The 19,379-nt window shown below is 52.6% G+C and overlaps 1 protein-coding gene across 11 annotated transcripts in view; it reads right to left on the bottom strand.

The window, feature by feature from the left end:
- DLG1 (discs large MAGUK scaffold protein 1) overlaps window positions 1–19,379 on the bottom strand; it is a 157,931-nt gene that overhangs the window by 42,415 nt on the left and 96,137 nt on the right. For 6 of the 11 annotated variants that reach the window (XM_066622541.1, XM_066622543.1, XM_066622544.1 and 3 more), the window contains 6 exons: window positions 16,476–16,600; window positions 14,420–14,589; window positions 14,058–14,197; window positions 10,087–10,231; window positions 4,323–4,449; window positions 671–827 (listed from right to left, as the gene is read on the bottom strand). In XM_066622541.1, the coding sequence (XP_066478638.1) occupies window positions 671–827; window positions 4,323–4,449; window positions 10,087–10,231; window positions 14,058–14,197; window positions 14,420–14,589; window positions 16,476–16,600 (864 nt within the window). The remainder of the gene's footprint in view (window positions 1–670; window positions 828–4,322; window positions 4,450–10,086; window positions 10,232–14,057; window positions 14,198–14,419; window positions 14,590–16,475; window positions 16,601–19,379) is intronic. The other 5 variants (XM_066622542.1, XM_066622545.1, XM_066622547.1 and 2 more) reach the window with 1 other exon arrangement.

Below are 19,379 nucleotides of genomic sequence, written 5' to 3'. Positions count from 1 at the left end.
TGACCCACAGAGGAAAAGTGCGCTCCACGGCTGTGGACATGTGAGGTCCTCCATGGAAAAACCAATGACAAGGGGCACGAGAGAGGGCGGGGAAGCTGCAGCCTGTGCAATGCGGGCAAATGAGGGCGCGCATGAGCCCCACCGCGCAGGCAGCCACCAGGACTCTCTGCAATGCAGCAGCTTCTTCTTATTATTATTATATACCGCTTTTCAAGAAAAGTTCACAAAGCGGTTTACAGAGAAAGTTGGGCCTTGCCCAGAATGCTGCCTGGAACTCAGGCACCCTGCATCCAGGAGGGCCTCGACCAGCTGGAATACGAGACCAAGAGGGGTCTGGAAGCCTGCTGAAAGAGTGAAGGAGGAAAGCGACGATCGCCGTCCCTCACAGGGACAGAGATGGGGATGAAGCTTGCCTGGCATGACAAACGCAGCTGGGACTGCGGCCACACGCAAGCCACTTCCTGCTGCTGCCGCCAGACAGAGCCATGCTGGCGCTCGCCCTCCATCTCAGGCCCAGGCTCCCGCTAGCTGCCGGGTGGTGCCCCACCTCTGCTGCTGGGGCAGAGCAGCTTTCCCTGGTCTTGGCCAACATAATCCCGACTGCCCACCACCCTCCGTCAGCATGACCCCCAGGGAACGGGCTGTTCTGCCCACTTCCATCCCTTCTTACCGAAATGATGCGGTCTCCTTTCCTGAGCTCGCCACTGAGATCTGCAGGGCCTCCAGCCAGGATGAAAGAGACGAAAATCCCTTCTCCATCCTCGCCACCCACAATGTTGAAGCCGAGTCCGGTGGATCCTCGATGGAGGACCAGCTTGCGCGGCTCCCTAAGAGAGGGGGGAAGACAGACCCAGGCAATTGTCTTCCATTTGCAAACCATTTCAAGCCAATTCAGCTCCCCACAGACTGAACAGGGAGAAAGACCTCCAGAAAGGAGGAGGACAAAGGAGCAGGGAGGATTTCTTGCGTGAATTCCTGTTCTGGGAAGGGGACTGCTTTTCCCAGGAAGCTGGAGAGAGGGCAAGCTTGAAGGTGGCCAGCTGAGACAAGGGCACCGGGCTTGGAGGGGCTCCGCAGGAGGAAGACCTGCTTCCTAACCTGAGGCAGGGCAGAAGGAGACAATCCAGACGGGTGGCCCTGCCTCCATCAGCATTCAGGGTGGGGGGGGCGGGATACAGAAGGATCAGGAACCCCTCCTTTACTCAGTCAGAGAACTGGTGACCAGGGAGATGGTAATGACTGGCAGCCAGCCAATGCAGTTCTCGCTCTCTGCACCACCCTTTTCAACCAGATGACCACTTCAACAAGAGCAGCCCCCTGTCCTTGTTCCTCCCCATACACTCACCAGGGAGCCCCAGCCCAAAAGGTCCCTGCCTCACACTGGCTCCACAGCAGTCCAGCTCCTCCCAAGGGTCTCCATCAGCCCTGCACAAAACTGCAGCAGCCCCACACTCTCCTGCCATCCTGTTCCAATCACCTGGAGACCTGCAGTCATCCCCTGATCACTCTCTCTCCACCACCACTTCACCAGGGTCCTCTTGTGCATTTGCCTCCTGAACTGTCAGGCTCTTACTCGTGCACCCACTACCCCAGAATGCTAGGATTACTCCCCCTTGATGACACTGCTCACTCACTTGCCCACCAAGAGGCAAGAGTAAGCGAGCAGTGTCATCAAGTGGAAGGGCCAGAGGTCTGGGTTAGCGCTGGCAGTGACCCCTCTCCTCTTGGCCACTGGTACTGGTGAGATGGGACAGTGGGATTTGAGACAAGTGTCAGGCCACCCCCTTCACAGTGAGGAGGCCTGGGAAAGGAATGCTGGGCAGCTCCAGCCAAGGGTCTCTCCTGGGGGTACTGCATTGAAGAGAACAGCCACTGCTGGGCAAAAGGCCACACCTTGAGGAGTGGCATTCTGGGGGTGTGTGCCCTGTGATGGCCTCTTTAGGCACTGGGCAAAAGGCACCCAGAGTGCAGGAGCCCCTGGGCCCCCACCCACAGGAGTGGAGGGAGGGGCCCGACCCATTCACCTACATGGTTGGAGTGGTGTGGCAGCCCTGCCCAGTTGGTGCTGCCACAGGCTATGAAGGCATGCTGTCCAGGGTGGAAACAGGAGGACCCTTCCAGGGCTCAGCAGAGACAAACCTGGCCTCAGACACGGCCAGGGAGGGGGTTAAATCACCTGACTCCCTCCTCTTTCACTCACAGGGTCACAGGCAGCAGCAGCCCAGGCTGGTTGGGGCCAACCCTCTCCCTGAGCCCTCCCCCCCGTCGGTTAAAGGATTTCTATCAACAGGTCCCCCTGCTTCGACACCACCTCTTCCTAACTGGTCCCTGATTTAAGCAAAGCCTGTTTCCTTGCCTTGCCGCTTGTCATGAATAACTGCACGTTAGGCCTAGGTTAGCATGTGAAGCCTGAACCAAACTAAGTCAGTAAGGAGAAGTTGCTAGCAGTTCTTCGCTGCAAGAAGGTGGGCAAATAAACAAAAGGATTGTTGTCTCTCTTCCTCCATGAGCTGAGCTCGGCGCACCCGAGTGTCCTCTCGGGGGCCTCTCATCCTCCATGGTCATAGGTAGTACAGACTCAGATCTGTAAGCCTCTTCTACTGGGCTTGGGGTTTGGGAATCCAGTATGTTGGCATCGGTCCCACAGCTCCCTCCACCTCTTCAAAATGTAAAGGCAACTGATCTCCGAACATCATGTTGCTGCCTTCCACCCTATGCTAGTTCTGCTTAACGTTGCTGAGGTAGAACAGCCCTTGCTGCCAAAAGAACAAACCACTGAAATCTTTGTAGAGGTTTGCCTCTGCCTTAAGTGTAACCACTTCTGGGAACAAAGTTCAGTCGGATCCCAGCGCTAGGCCACCATGTCGCAAACTTAAGGGGGTTTGGGGTGCTCAGAGTTCTTGGTTCTCTAACCCTAAAGCCCTCAAGGCCCCCCTGTTCAGTAGTACTGCCACCACCCTGTATGTGCCAGTGCCTCAGTCCAGGGACACTGAGACCCTCTAGGCTTAACTCTATCCCTTGCAGGCACTGAGCACTTTCTCCAATTAGAGCTTCAGTCCTCAAGTTACTAGACCTCAATGAGCACTTGGTAGCTTGCTGAATGGCTAGGCAGGATTCTGAACCCTTGTCCCCAACAGACAATGAAACAGTTTAGTAAAAGATATTTTAGTTTATTAAGTACATAAGGTTACACAAGGTTACATAAGGCAGCAAATGCTAGAGGCATAAACATCTAGGAAACATATCAGCAAAAAAATAATAAAACTAGCTGGCTATCTCTATTAATCCCTGTCTCTCACCTGGGTCAGTTACTCTTGCAGATCTCTTAGCTCCAGGCTACCTGTGAGGCCAGGTGCCCATGGTGGACAATGGAGCCCACACGCATGCAGGATGTTGCACCCAAAAACTCTGCTCAAGAAGAACCGGACACACCCCTTGGGGCACTCATTATTATACTTCTCATGCTAACAGTACTGAGGTGACTTCATACTATTTAGACTGTCGAATCAGAAACTTTTGAGAATAGAACCTTCTTGAATTTGGCCTGGTTGCTAACTCCTCCTAGTTCTTACCCCTCCCAACTGGAGATCCACAGCTGCACTCCATCACGCTTGATCAGGCGCCTCTCTGTCTACTCAGGTGCTACACATTCCAATGGGTTGTAATTCTTGTTATCTGTCCTTTCTGGCCAGCAAACCAGAGACAACAATCCTTTTGTTTATTTAATCACATTCTTGCAGCTTTATTTACCCACATTCTTGCAGCTAAGAACTGCTAGCAACTTCTCCTTACTGACTTAGTTTGGTTCAGGCTTCACATGCTAACCTAGGCCTAACATGCACTTATTCATGACACCGCTGCTCCTCCCCCCCTCCTCTCGGCACCATTGAAGCTTGATCACCCTCACCTTTGCAGGACTTGTCCTGGTTGTCCTGCCAGGCTCCCAGAGAGATCCCCACGGTTGCAGCTGCATGCAAGGCTAATGGCAACCGGGATACCCTGTGGTGAACCTGGAAGTGGTCACCACATTGGCTGCCAGTTGCAGAGGCCGGCAGAAACTGCCCCAGCGGGCTTTGCAGCAGCCAAGCTACCATCCCAGGTGGCAGTGGGGGCAGCCATTCCTGGAGGAGGATCATCTACTTCCCCCAGCTCCAAGGAGCAGCCTGCAGGGGGTGAGGGTCAGCCAGTCTCCCAGGTGGGTCAGCCCTGACACTGCTACTCCCAGCAGACAAGTGCCCCTCTTTACCCACACCTGGTCAGGCACTCTTCAGCTGCCCCCCTCCACTGCCCGGCTGAGCACTGCAGAACTTTCAGCTCCCTACCTGGTGACCTCGTCATCTCCAAGCATCCCTTTGGGAATGGGGGAATACCTCCCCGGTGACGCTGGTGGCAGGGACTGACCCAAGTACGTTGACGAACTGACGTGGTTGTCGGCGGGTTGAAAATATGCTGGAGGGAGGGAAAGAAATGGGTACAGTGACTTCTGGAAACATCACCTGAAGAACCAAGACTCTTCCTTCAAGGCAGGCAGTGATGCCTGGATCTTCCTGGGACAGCAGGAATCTGCACCTTTTCCCTCTCAAAGGCCCAACCCCTCCCCACCCACCCTCTCCAAGACAATTTTGGACCCAGATGTTGGCAAGGTGCACACTGCCACTGCCCTTCCACACTCAAGAGAGATCATGCACTTCCACCCCACCCCACTTTCCTCCCCCCGTGTTGCTTGCATGTGGCAGCTCCCCCATGTGACCCTCAGGGTGCACTGTGGGTGTCACGGTGGTCCGAGGTGTCTGCTGAATCAAAGGCTGCTGTGCATCACCACAACCACCACAGACCCCAAAACAGTGCTCAGAACGGACACTGTTTCAGAACAGTGCCATCCCAAGGAGGACACATTCTGGTCAACCCGTGTGCACCGGGGGACAGGAAACTCTGCCAACTGACTTAAGACTACTGAGAAATGAATCCTGCTGCCAAACTCTACTGTGCACAGCAATGGCAAAATCCTTTACAACATGGCACCCCTCCCGGGCCCTCACAATCTGGAGGTCTCCATTTGCCTGAAAGTGCTGCTCTCACATAAGAACATAAGAACAGCCCCACTGGATCAGGCCATAGGCCCATCTAGTCCAGCTTCCTGTATCTCACAGCGGCCCACCAAATGCCCCAGGGAGCACGCCAGATAACAAGAAGACCTGCAAGGCATTCTGGGAATTGTAGTTAAGAACATAAGAGCAGCCCCACTGGATCAGGCCACAGGCCCATCGAGTCCAGCTTCCTGTATCTCACAGAGGCCCACCAAATGCCCCAGGGAGCACACCAGATAACAAGAAGACCTGCAAGGCATTCTGGGAATTGTAGTTAAGAACATAAGAACAGCCCCGCTGGATCAGGCCATAGGCCCATCTAGTCCAGCTTCCTGTATCTCACAGCGGCCCACCAAATGCCCCAGGGAGCACACCAGATAACAAGAAGACCTGCAAGGCATTCTGGGAATTGTAGTTAAGAACATAAGAACAGCCCCGCTGGATCAGGCCATAGGCCCATCTAGTCCAGCTTCCTGTATCTCACAGAGGCCCACCAAACGCCCCAGGGAGCACACCACATAACAAGAGACCTCATCCTGGTGCCCTCCCCTGCATCTGGCATTCTGACATAACCCATTTCTAAAATCAGGAGGTTGCGCATAATCAGGAGGTTGCGCATCACAACTCACAATCAAGTAACCAATTCTTAATCGTTACTGCCTACATAATCTTTTATATAACAGACAAAAAGATGAGCGAATGGCAGAAGAACTCCAGAGATGTCCGCAGTTAATTTCTTGGCTGTGATTCCTTTTTTATTTGCCTTACGAGGCATCATTTATCATGATGGGATAGACTTAGGAATGGGTCTACACATCAGGATATTGGCCATGGATTACAACATGTATACCTAAAAGAAAAAAAACTAAAAAAAATTATTGATGCAAATGTTCCAAATTTATCATTATAATATTTACTAATTTATCTAAACAGTCAATACTGTTTATCTAAAATTATCTATCCAGTCATAAAAAAGGTTTCCAATATCTTCTTATTCTACCTGGATCTCTTTCATTCTTTCTGTTAAGACATCCATTTCTGCTATTTCATAAAATTTATCTATTAAATTTTCTCTAATAGGAGCATCTATAGACTTCCACATTTGCGCTTACAATGTTCTTGCCACTGTGTTTCTTGTGTTGGTCTTTAATTTCTGATGTCACATTTAGGAGGAATAGGAGTCTCTCTTGAGACTTTTCGGCGAGGCCTGAAGACCCTTCTGTTTAAACAAGCCTTCTGAGCTCATGGCCTTTTTAACTTCTTTTTTAACATCTTTTAGTATTTTTTTAGAGGCCCAATTCCTTTATGATCTGCTGCTCTATGCTCCTTTTACCTGATTTCTTATCTGATTACTGTTTTTATTATATCTGTTAATATGTTAATGTTTTTATCTGCTTTTTAATATTCTGTTTTAATCTGCTTTTAACCTGTTGTAAGCCACCTTGGGTCCCTTTGGGGAGAAGGGCGGGGTATAAATAAAGTAGTTGTTGTAGTAGTAGTAGTAGTTGTTGTTGTAGTAGTAGTTGTAGTTGTAGTAGTAGTTGTTGTAGTAGTTGTTTCCGGTTTGAATGGTATTACACAATTCAATATCTCTTGCAATATTTTATGTAACCTTTCCCAATATTTCTTTGCTTTTTCGCATGTCCGCCACATATGGTAATAAGTTCCCTCAATCTCTTTACATTTCCAACACTTGTTTGATAAACCAGATTACATTTTTGCTATTTTCTCTGGAGTTAAAAGCCAGGAAGGCTGTCTTTTGAGAAAGGAGTTTAGCGAGCAGGTCGCCATTGGCTCGAAGGGAGGACTCATCAAGGCCTGGAGGACCAGGATTAGGTCCCACGTGGGTGCCCTGGTCTCGGGGGGGAGGGTTGACCAGGCTCACCCCCCATAGAAATTTGCAGACATGTGGGTGTGATGCCAAGGCCCTGGCCATATGGAGCCCCAGGGTGGAAGAGATGGCAGCTGTGCTGAGGCCCTTATCGAGTCCAGACTGGAGAAAGCTCAAGAGATGCCTGACTCGGATCTTAAGAACATAAGAAGAGCCCCACTGGATCAGGCCAAAGGCCCATCTAGTCCAGCTTCCTGTATCTCACAGCGGCCCACCAAATGCCCCAGGGAGCACACAAGACAACAAGCACAACCTGCCTCCTGGTGCCCTCCCCTGCATCTGACCATCAGAGGCAGCCTGCCTCTAAAACCAAGAGCTTGCACATACCTACTATGACTTGTAAGCCGTAATGAACTTCTCCTCCAGAAATTTGTCCAGTCCCCTCAAACGCATCCAGGCACGATGCCATAACTACTTCTTGCGAAAAGAGTCCCTACCCCTGGCGTAGTTGCTCCACTTGTTGTCCACTAGTTGCTGGAAGAACGGGGGAAAGGGAACCACTGCGGAGTCTCCTGCTAGTTGGGAAAGATGGTGGGGGTCCCCCACTGGACTTGGAGTCGCAAGCCTCAGTTGTTGCTTGGTCAGGCTGCAGTTCTAAAATCTACACCACCCCTGAAATCAGTTCATCAAATTGCTGGGGGTGGCACTCTTGGACCTTAGCTTCATCCTCGGGTATCTCTCCCTCTTCTACTGAGGAGGTATGGGAGTCCTCCTCCTCCAGGTCCTGATCCTGGTTAGCGGTGTGCTCTGAGGTGGTGCTGTGTACTGAGGGAGCACGATGCTTCTTGGGGGGGCAACGTGGGCTCCTCTTCCACATCCTCCTCCTCCTCCTCCTCTAGGCTGAAGAATAGGGACCCAGGGGGGAGGTGCTTGGGGGTGCCCCTGTGGCCGCTGGTGCGCCTCCATGGCAGTAGAGACGATTGCCTGCACCATCTCCCCAATGACGCTGGAAAGTTCCCCCCAATTCAGAGCGCTCAGTCCTGTGCGGGGGGTGGGCGCCTCAGGGGTTAGCGACTGTCCTGCTAACTGTCGCTGCTGTCATGATCCTGCCCCGTGGGGGGGGGGGGCGTTGCGGTCTTTGTGCTCTTCGGGCGCTAATCCAAAATGGCAGACTTAGTCGCACTGGTCTTGTGGTGGGCAGGGAGGCTGACTCCGCGCCGCGCTGGGGGAAAGCGACTCTGGGAGGCTGGAAGCATCCGGAGCACTCGCAGAGAATCCTGCTTCATTCCAGCAGGTGGGGCAAGCAGCTCGGTGCACATCAAGCTCGAGACTTGTGGCGCAGCTGCGGGCAAGGCTGCTCCACTAAGGCTGCGGGCAAGGCTGGGGGCAGGGGGCTTGACGTGCACGGGATGCTTGGCTGCTCTGCTGCAATGGAGGCTGATCCGGACTTCCATGCGCTTGGAGCGCCTGCAGGCGGGTCCTTTGCGCCTTGTCCAGTCGAGGGAGGCACAGGACCGAGGCGCAGAAGGGCACCAAGTTCAAAAGGCAGCTGTTCTGCTCATGGAGGCAGGTAGCCAAGAAGGAAAGCCAGGCAGGCGGGAGCCTGCTGAGCTGGCCAGACAGGGAGCTGCCAAGTTTGGAGAGGTAGGGGGGAAGGCAACTCAAAGAACATTAAAGGGAGCCCCCCGTGTTCTCCAGTGGGGGGTCAGCAGAGGTGACCCGAACTCTGTCCTGCCTGCCGAAAGGCTAAGGCCAGACTGGGGGAAGTCTAGGCAGCCCCTCCCCCTCAGGAAGGTCTGAACTCTGGCCTGCCCACCTGAGAGGGAGGAGCTACCCATCTGGAGGACTAACGCAGACATGGAGATCCCACTGGAGAAGCCCCCCGTGTCTGCAGCAGCACAATCCTAGGGCTCACATCACTGCCCTTCCCCCACCCCCACCCCCACCCAGACTTACAGTAGCTCAAACCCTCCCTGAGAACCACTGGGTTAATCTTTGAAGTAAAGGAAAAGAAGGCACCAAATGGCTTTAAGAAAAACAGATAACCAGCTGGCCAGAGAAGAGCATCCACAAGAGACCAACTGAGGTTTTCTCCAACTGCTGTGAACCTGGAAGATCTCTGAATGGTTCCTCCGTGGAGTGATGTGAGTCAGCAGAACTGATAAGTGGTGAGCAGACATGATCCCTCACGGGGTTCTGAGAGACTAGCTATAAAATGTAGTGTTTATGTAGAGGCACTAGCCTTAGCCTTAGTATGTTGGCAATAAAGCAAAGCACACTTTGCACTTGCACAGAGCAAACTTGCGCGGCCTTGGTAACATGCTGAGTCTGAAGCTCTGTAGCCTGTCAACAAGAAGATGTTATAGAGAATCATATCTAGGAATGTGGATTGCAGTTAAGCTAGAGAGCCGGCTAGTTATAGCCAGTGTGAATCTCAGCATCCTCTTGAAATTTCCCTATTACGCAGACTTCTGACTCATGGTTTAGTACTGTAAACAAGATCAGAGAATGGAAAACCCCAGCCTGTTGTGTAGTTTGAGAGAGAATAAAAGTCAGAGAAGGCTGAATCCCAGAAGCTTTTCCTTCTCCATCAGGTCTTCCTTCTGCATCTCGCTTCTATATATGTCTGTTGTTTCATTCATTGCTATAACTCTTTGCTGCCTCAAGTTCTAACTTTCAAACCCTCAGAGTGCTTCTGCTTTAACACTCTCCTTCAGGCAACAAGATACAGTCTTGTGTGTCTCTCACCAAGCACCAAGGCCCCCAAAAGCCTTGGGTGCTCCCCAAAGCAGCATCTTTCGCTGCTACAATAAAAACCAGCTAAGTAGGGGTGTGTCCACACTGGCCTCTACTGCCTGGCTCTCTGCATCTCAGAACTTCAACATGGAGCCACACAGCAACCCTTGGTAATGTAGGTGAGATTTTAAGCACAGAGCAGGAATAGAGTAGGATAAATTAAGTAGGTTGTTATGTTCCTACTGTATGCATACTGTGCTATCTCGGAGTGTTGTCCTTGAAGAGAGTGACAACCTCCTGATGGATACATCAGAGCTGTCAGTCTCCAGTCACACCTGCGCCCACCCACTCTCCAGGCTGACAGGCGGCACCTCGGCACTAGTGGGGCAGCCCTGCTGGACCCATCAGCATATTCAGAGAAGCTGCACTTACAGTGGGTGATGTCTGGAGGGGCAAAGCCGTCATTCATGAAGACGCTGGTGGGCTTGGCCACTTTCAGATGCACAAAGTCGGAGGTGTTCTTTAGGGCGGCCACGGCCTCCTCGTGTGTCACTTCCTCCAGGCAGACACTGTTCACCTGAAACGAGACCATCACCTGTGGTCAGAGCTAAGGGATCCGTGCCCTTGCTGGGTCAGCTGTCATCACCTCCTCTGCAAGGCCTCTGTCACCAACAAGCTACTGCAATGGAATCGCATGACGTGATCAGGAAGCCATTCACTCTCACACAGGCCCAAGTCAGAACGTTTCCAAAGGGCCAGGGGTAACATGCCGAGGTGACTCTCTAATGCTGCTGGAGGCGGGGGAGGGCGGCTCTGAGCACCCTCCAGACAGAAAGGGGGCCAAGCAAGATTCCTGCTCGCCACCAAAGGGGACAAGCACAAAGTGGCGTGTGGCCTCCTGGAATTAAATGCTTCCTGGGACAAAGTGAAAAAGGTAAGACAGAGCGAGTTAAGCACTTGTGCGAAGGAGGAGGAGAAGGCAAGTTTACTCTCTCTTTTGTCTAACCTTAAATCAACTTATGGTTTAGTTTTACCTAAAGTTAGTGCTTAATCCAACCTGAGAAGGGGATTCTGAAAGTCCAGTAATTTGGGGCACGGGAGCTAGATGAGGTGTATTTATTTATTTGTATTTAATTTAATTGTATTTAATTTAATACAAATAAATACATAACTGCTTATTTAATAAAGGCAGCAAGGCAGCATTTGGACAGGGAGTTGATTCTGAAGGGAGTTATAGCCCAAGGCTACATAGCTAAGTAGGAGTAGAGTCTACTAGAGGTTACTACTTAGGAGTAAGAGTCCAAGGAAGAGACACTTGGAAAACAAAACAGAGGAGGAGAAAAGAGGAAAGCAAGCTTTTTACTTTCTACTTCATTCAAATTTGCCTTATACTTAACCCAAGTTAGAAATTAACCAAGTTAGATTATAATTTGTAATTATATGGCACAGGACATGGTGAGACAGACATGGCACAGGAGCTAGGTGAGACAGACAGACAGCATACTTAATTAAAGCAGCAGGGTAGAATTTGGACAGGAAGCTGATTTTAAAGGGAGTTACAGTTCAAGCCTAAATAACCCTGCTCTGAGTTTGACCACATTCTACTGGAGGGTAGGAGCCCAAACTAAACAGAGGAAGGGGATAAAAGAAGTACACTTTCATGTTCTAACTTAAACAGGACACTGTTTAAACAGGACACAGTCTGGACACTAAACTTTTCTGAGTGGTAAAGACTAGAAGTGATTGTGAAGAACTCCAGAAAGATCTCTCCAGACTGGCAGAATGGGCAGCAAAATGGCAGGTGCGCTTCAATGTCAGTGAGTGTAAAGTCATGCACATTGGGGCAAAAAATCAAAACTTTAGATATAGGCTGATGGGTTCTGAGCTGTCTGTGACAGATCAGGAGAGAGATCTTGGGGTGGTGGTGGACAGGTCGATGAAAGTGTCGACCCAATGTGTGGCGGCAGTGAAGAAGGCCAACTCTATGCTTGGGATCATTAGAAAAGGTATTGAGAAAAGATGGCTAATATTATAATGCTGTTGTACAAATCTATGGTAAGGCCACACCTGGAGTACTGTGTCCAGTTCTGGTTGTCACATCTCCAAAAAGGATGTAGTGGAACTAGAAAAGGTGGAGAAGGGAGCTACCAGAAAGATGACTCAGCTGGGGCACCTCCCTTATGAGGAAAGGCTGCAGCGCTTGAGGCTCTTCAGTCTAGAAAAGAGGAGCCTGAGCGGGGACATGATTGAGACATGCAAAATTATGCTGGGGATGGATATGGTGGATAGAGGGATGCTCTTTGCCCTCTCACACAACACCAGAACCAGAGGACGTTCAGTAAAACGTTGAGGGTCAGGAGAGTTAGGATAGACAAAAGTTGCATAGGCAACTCAGTCCTGAGCTGGCCCAGAAGGTGGCATTGTGGTGGTCTCCAGGTCCTTGTAGGTGGCCTTCTGGTGGTGCCCAGATCGCATTCTGCCTGGCAACAGGGCAGGGGTGGCGTCCAGAGTGCACAATATTTCATCAGAGAGGGTGCATCTCTGTGTTTCTGCCACACATTTGCTGAATGTCTGCAGTCATGTGATCCTTCTAGCATATAGCACCTTCTGCTGGACATCTTTGGGGCACAAAAGTTCCACTCATTATGAAGTGTTTTCATTTGTTTTAGTTTGTGTTTTTAATTGTGATTTTATCTTTTTGCATTTTTTAATTCGTTGCAAGCTGCCTTGGGTTCCTGTGGAGAGAAAGACAGGATAGAAACACAGTAAAGAATAAAAGCAAGCCTCCATCACCAGATGCCACAGTGCTGGTGCGACAGGAGACAGCAGTGCAGACTCAACCCCCAGGCTCACAGCTCAGGTTGCAGAGACCAGGGCTGAACCTGCTCGGCATGAAGCGGCCTCGTTTGGCTGCAGCGGCGGGACAGCAGACGGGCCTGGGGGCTGCTGCTGCCCTGTGTGGGCGTTGCTGATGCTCTGCTCTGCTTTGCTTCCTCTTTTCCAGGAACTCCCTGGCTCCCACACGAGTGCTGGCTGTATTAGCCAACCCTAACCCTTGGAGCAGTCTGCCACTGAATTATCTGGGCTACGGCCATCTCAGGCAAAGACCCACACACTAATCCTGCGGGTGCCCCTCCAGTCTAGTCCAGTCCAGCCACTGGGCCACCTGCTTCAGAAACACTGTCGCCATTTCTGTCTCAGCACAGGCCAAGAAACGAGCTCTGCTGTTTTCCTAGGGCTTCCCTTAGGAGTTGGCACAATTGGCCAGTGGAACTGGCACGTGGCCGGCCAGACTGGCAGACACAGCAGCAGCAGAGCTGGGTTTTGGGTAAGGCAGGGTCAGCAGGATCTGGCCCACCTGTTCACGGCCCTCCTCCCATTGTGCCTCAATTTCTGGGTTGTGCAAGATCAGTTGTGTGAACACTTTGGCTGGCTGAATGAGCCCCTCCCCCCATCTTCCAGGGGACAGTGTGTTTTTTCCCCAGCAGCGTATTTTTAAAAGATTCCAAAAAGGTGAGAGGAAGGACTAGAGTCGCTGAGGTCCACCTGATGGAGCAAGAACCTAACTGGAGTTTTCCTGTTTCAGTCCACAAATTCACTTTCCTTCTCTCTCTCTCTCTCTCTCTGCTCGCCTTCTGAACAAACACACAGAGGCACAGGCATCAAGGATCAGGGACCGCGCAGAGAACATCTGGATGTTGCAAATTCAGAAAACAGAGAATTGGGGGAGGGGAAGGGCATCACTTGACTGCCCATGTCAAGCAGGACACCTGCAGGAGTGTTTAGGCCTCCTTATTTCACCTCGCTGGCAAGAACAAAGCTCAGTCTCCTCTTTCAAGCAACAGGCAATCAGCTGAGGCCGGTGAAGGAAGCCCCACTGGCAAGAGACACACTTCTTGTTTGGAGGGGGGGAGGGTTGGCTGACCAGTTTTGAGGGGATCCCAAGAACATGTCCTGGTAATTGACCAAAGAAGTCTGCATACTTGTCAATGACACTGCAGTCCACTACTGGACCACACTATGTTCTACACCCCATCACTATGGGGACCAAGGACCGCTATGTCCATATATGCACACAAATGGGCAGCTGTGTTTTGCGGTGCACATTTGGACTTCACATGCAGAGTACGCCACCCTGACCGGGGGGGGGGGGGAGTTGAACCAAGCCAGCTCAGCACTGCTTTGCTCACCCCAGACAACCTGCAGGGGCGTTTCCTGCTCAGAAGGCGCCTCCTCTCCCCTCCCTCTCTGCAGCTCAGCCCCACAAGCACAACTCCAGACCAAGCCCAACAGCCTCCTGCGCCTGGTGCAAAGGGGGCACTCTTTGGTTTGGGGGCAGCTGAGCCACCCCATGGCCTGGGAGTCTGCAGAGGAAGCACAAGGAAAGCGCAATCTCCACTTACAGCCAGCAGCTTGTCCCCAATCTGGAGCTTGCCATCCTTGTGTGCTGCTCCACCTTCAATAATCTTGGTGACGTAGATGCTGTTGTCTCCAGGAATGTGCTGGTTGCCAACACCCCCTGCAATGCTGAACCCGAGACCTGCTTCAAGAGAGCAAAAACCATCAGGGAACCTCTGCAAACCTGAGATGCTCTGTCTCCTAACTGGGCATAGCAGGCGGGACTCCTGGGAGGAGCAGAGCTAAATCTGCCTGCATCAGACATGAACTGATGGCATTGGGGGCAGCGATGGAGCCTGGGAAAAGGACGGCCCTTCTGGGCACCCTCCAGACCCTGCCTGGCCTGCTCCACTTTGGCCCCACAAACCTTTGGGGCCTTTCACCAGCTTGATCTCCACCACTTTCTCCGTGACCTGCTTCCTCCTCTTGATGTACAGCCGGACCAGGGATCCTGCCTCCTTCAAGGCCTCCACTGCTCTGCTGTGGGTCACATCTCGGACATCCACTTCGTTCACATGCAGAATGCAGTCATTCACCCTGCAGTGGCAGAAGAGGAGTTCTCTGAGGAAATACAGGGAATACGGACCTCACTGCCTCAAGCACACCACCCGCTGCTGCTCTGAACCCAAGTGGGGGGAGTCACTCCTTGCTGCTCAAGACACAGGAGCCCACCCTCCCCTTGGCTGCACCCAGCCTTGTCCTCCGGCACTACCCAGAAGGAGGCTCCACTGCTCAGTGGGACTGACCTCCATGCACACTTAGGGCCAGGCTGCCATACTAGGCATACTTCTTCTGGACAGCGACTAGACTTGCCTCTGCAAACAGAACCGCGCAGGACCGCATGACTCGAGTTCTCCCCTTCTCTCTCACACGCACCAACGGCCCAGTACGCTGCATGGTCTTGCAGGGCCCTCTTGCATGCATATTGCCACAAAGTTTGAACCGCCCCCCCCCCGCTCTTTCCCTTCCACCACTGACAAGGCGCAGGACTGGTGCCAGTCACTAAGCAGCACACCTGGGCACAGTGGACAGACACATGCACCTTTGTGTCCAAGAGGCGCCACTCCCCAGCAAGGCCTGCTCCAGGAATTCACAGGCCAAAAGCCTTTTTGTGCCTCAGGCCAGGACTCAAAGCCAGCTCATTTCTGGAGCCAGGTCTCCACCTGCTGAGACCACACCTCCTCTGGCCAGAAAGGGCCACTGAGAGAACCCTGCTGGGCTCCAGGAGCTCCTAAGGCAGTTACCAAAAACACAGAGGAGAAGAGGGGCCTCGATCTTTCACCGCTGCCCTGGGAAACCACCCTCCCGACCCCCGGGCAGGTTGGGCCTCAGAGAAAAGAGTGGGAAGGGCCCCTGCACCTCTCTTCAGGAAGGGGACATTCCTCCCCACCAGTGGCACAGGCAGCTTGGCCCCCTCCTTCTGCCCCCGAGGAGGGAGCACCCAGCAACAATGCCTCCGTCTTCCAGGCAGGGCCCTCAGAGGAACGCAGCCCTCCACTGGGAGAGAACGCGCTGCGCCTCTCTTCTTCAGGCAGGCCCCACTCCCCACCTCTGCTTTGCGCAGGAGAGCTGGAATCTTGTGGCAGAAACTCTTTCATCCTTCAGCCAGGCAGCTCAACCTCCCATGTTTTGGGTGGGGCGAGGGCCTGCAGCGCTCAGCAAAAAGAGATGCCTGGAACTCCAGCATTCCCTCATCAGACAACACCCCCTCTCCCACCTGAGGAGAAGGGGTCCGAGATCCCGACCCTCTCGCTGCTCACAGAGAGACACATCAGCGGCACCAGGTTGCACCACAAGAGGGTGCACTGGCCAGGCAGGCATGTCCTGGGAAGCGAGAGTGTCCTGCTCATTCCTTTGCGGGTTTGTGGGAACTCTGGGACACGCGTGCCACAAAGCAAAGCCCAATCTGTTCTTGGGGATTGGTGGGGACCACAGTCCAAACCACCTGACAGCCCCTCAATCCCTGCAGAGATCCAGGACCAGTAGGGAAAGGGGACCTGGAGAGAGGCGTCTCGGCTTGCTGAGAGGACAGGCAGCCGAGGGTGCCATGTTCGTAGGTGTTGGAGAGCCCGGTGTGGAACAGGCATGGGGAGAGACGCAGTGCTTGCAGACCTCCCCGCTGGGACTCTGCTGTGCCGCTCTGTGCACTCCAGCATTCAGGAGGCGCTCCTCTCTCGCACAGCAAGTGCCTGATAGCAACCTGGCTGCTCTCCCCACCTGGCAAAACGTCCCACAGGGACCCTCCTGCAGCACAGAGGAAGGAAGAATTCCCCACCCCCCAGAATTCTCCAACTGCCCACTACTGAGCAGCATGACTCTGGGGAATGGCCTTGTGTCCCAGCCGTGCCCGACAAGATGGCGACCAAACCCAGCACCAGACAGAGCCACAACCCGGGAAAGGACAACTGGCCCAACTTACGTACCGCAGCCTTCCATCTTGCGCGGCTGCTCCCCCCGGTATGATCTTAGTGATGAAGATGCTCGTGTCATCCCCAATGTGTGGGTTGTCTGTCCCTCCTGCGATGCTAAAACCAAGCCCTGAAGTGCCCTGAAAAGCAAATGGAAGGAACATTCCAGAGGAGGAGGAGGAGGAGCATTCCATTCCTGGGAGGCGACAGAGCCACTAGGAACTTGAGGACTACCAGGATCACATTTTGCTGCCCAGAAACAGAACATAAGAAACGTCCTTCTGGATCAGGCCCAAGGGGACCCACGTAGTCCAGCATCCTGTCTGGCTCACCACCTCCCTCTGGGAAGCTCACAAGCAGATGAGAGAGATGGCCTTCTCTTCCACCACGGCTCCCTTGTAACTGATCATTCAGAGGCACTGTGCACCTCTGAACAGGGAGGAAGAAGAGAAACCCTGCTGGATCAGGCCCAGACCTATCCAGTCCAGCTTCCTGCATCTCCCACCAGAAGCCTATCGGAGCACCCAAGACAACCTGTGATGGACTTTTCCTCCAAAAATCTGTCCAATCCTCTTTTAAAGGCATCCAGGCCAGACACCATCACCACATCCGGTGGCAAGGAGTTCCACAGACCAACCACACGCTGAGTAAAGAAATATTTTCTTTGGTCTGTTCTAACTCTCCCACCACTCCACTTTAGTGGATGTCCCCTGGTTCTGGGGTTGGGTGAGAGGGAAAATAATACCCCCATGTCCACTTGCATTATTTCGTACATCTCAAACATGTCCTCCCTCAGGAGGCATTTTTCTAGACTGAGAGAGCCCCAAATGCCTTTCCTCCTAAAGGAGATGCCCCAGCCAGTAAACGTTTTGGTCTCTCTCTTATGCAACTTTTCCAGTTCCACTATATCCTTTTGAGATGTGGCGACCCGAACTGGATGCAATACTCCACATGTGGTTTTACCATCAGTTTATACAAAGGCATTATAATATTGGCCGTTTTATTCTCAATTCCTTTTTTAATGATCCCAAGCATAGAATGAACCTTCTTCTGCCCACGTCAGTGACCCCTCACCCACCTGCCTGCCTTCCAGTGAAGACTGTCAGTGCCCCAAACAGAACACCAGTGCGTGGTAGCAGAAGAGAGCGACTAAGATGATTACGGGGCTGGGGCACCTTCCTTATGAGGAAAGGCTACGGCGTTTGGGCCTCTTCAGCCTAGAAAAGAGACGCTTGAGGGGGGACATGATTGAGACATACAAAATTATGCAGGGGATGGACAGAGTGGATAGGGAGATGCTCTTTACACTCTCACATAATACCAGAACCAGGGGACATCCACTAAAATTGAGTGTTGGGCGGGTTAGGACAGACAAGAGAAAATATTTCTTTACTCAGCGCGTGGTCGGTCTGTGGAACTCCTTGCCACAGGATGTGGTGCTGGCGTCTAGCCTAGACGCCTTTAAAAGGGGATTGGACGAGTTTCTGGAGGAAAAATCCATTATGGGGTACAAGCCATGATGTGTATGCGCAACCTCCTGATTTTAGGAATGGGTTAAGTCAGAATGCCAGATGTAGGGGAGAGCACCAGGTTGAGGTCTCTTGTTATCTGGTGTGCTCCCTGGGGCATTTGGTGGGCCGCTGTGAGATACAGGAAGCTGGACTAGATGGGCCTATGGCCTGATCCAGTGGGGCTGTTCTTATGTTCTTATGTTCTTATGTTCTTAAGAGGCCAAGTCTGGGGGGAGGGGGGAGGCCAGACGGCTCAGAGTGGTTGAGACCGCGCAGCTGCTAGGATCAAAGTTGCTGCTCATGCAGTTGACCAGCTGGTGCTGCCCAATGGTGGCCCCCTGTCACGGGCAATGGCTTGCTCCTGAGGCTACCACTGCTTTTAGCAAACAGAATGGGCTCCCTCCTCCTTTCTGATGGCTAATGCAGCCCCCCCCCCAGTTCAGTGGGTGCGTGGAGGAGGAAGACGTGACATGGGAAAAGTCTTGGGCAAGGCACCCGGGCGCATGGGTGGCACTGCTCTTGGCTGCTGCCCTAGAAGAGTCACCTCTCCTCTAACTGCCCCCATGGCTGTGTGTGTTGCGACACTGGGGACCTGGGCAAGTGCCCCATCCCTGATTAGCAAGGAGCCTGTCAGTTCCTGTGGGCACAGGTCTGCTCCCCCGTCCTGGAGTAAGTGTTGATGTGTGTGCTGGAAGCAGTGCACTTTCCAGGGCTGACTGCTGGCCAGGCTGCACTCATTACCCAGGCTGTGGGTGGTGATCCTTCAGTGCCTCTGCTGTTGCTACTCTGGGGGCGGCCTGGCATCGGACAGAGCTCCACTGTTCCAAGGTTACGTATGTGGGGCCAAGGACTGAGGAGGACCCCTGGGCAAACTGGGAAATTTCCTGGACAGCCAGAGGACCTGCGCTTTCAAAAGCCACTGGGCTGAATTTTCAGAGGTGGATGTGTTAGTGTTCAACATGACACTGTGTTTTCCAGAACTCCAGGAAGGCAGAGTCCTTATCCCAGACTCTCAATCAGGGGCCTCCTGCCTTGCATACATTCTCCCTCCTAAGAGGCCTTAACAAGCAGGCCCCTTTCGGGGAGAGGAGTTGAACCAGCCAGCCCGGAAGATTACACCCAACCGTTCCTACGACCGTCTGCTCATGCTCTATCCCCACCCCCAGTGGGTTACTCTGTGTCCCACTGTCCTGCTCATACTCTTTGATTGTGATGTTTTCATAGAATCATTGTTGGAATGGACCTAAAAGGTCATCTAGTCCAACCCCCTGCCTTGGACAGGAAAACCTCTTAGAGAATCTCTAACAGGTGCTTTACAGGAGGCTGCAACTTTGTTTTATTACACTACTGCAAGCTGCCTCAGGAATCCCTTCAATGGTTCTGAAAGGCAGACGAAAGGACTTGAGAT

The sequence above is a fragment of the Tiliqua scincoides genome, chromosome 3 (assembly GCF_035046505.1).
Source record: "Tiliqua scincoides isolate rTilSci1 chromosome 3, rTilSci1.hap2, whole genome shotgun sequence".
NCBI lineage: Eukaryota > Metazoa > Chordata > Lepidosauria > Squamata > Scincidae > Tiliqua > Tiliqua scincoides.
Note: the sequence above shows the minus strand (reverse complement) of the source record. Positions and strands in the feature narration are given on the sequence as shown.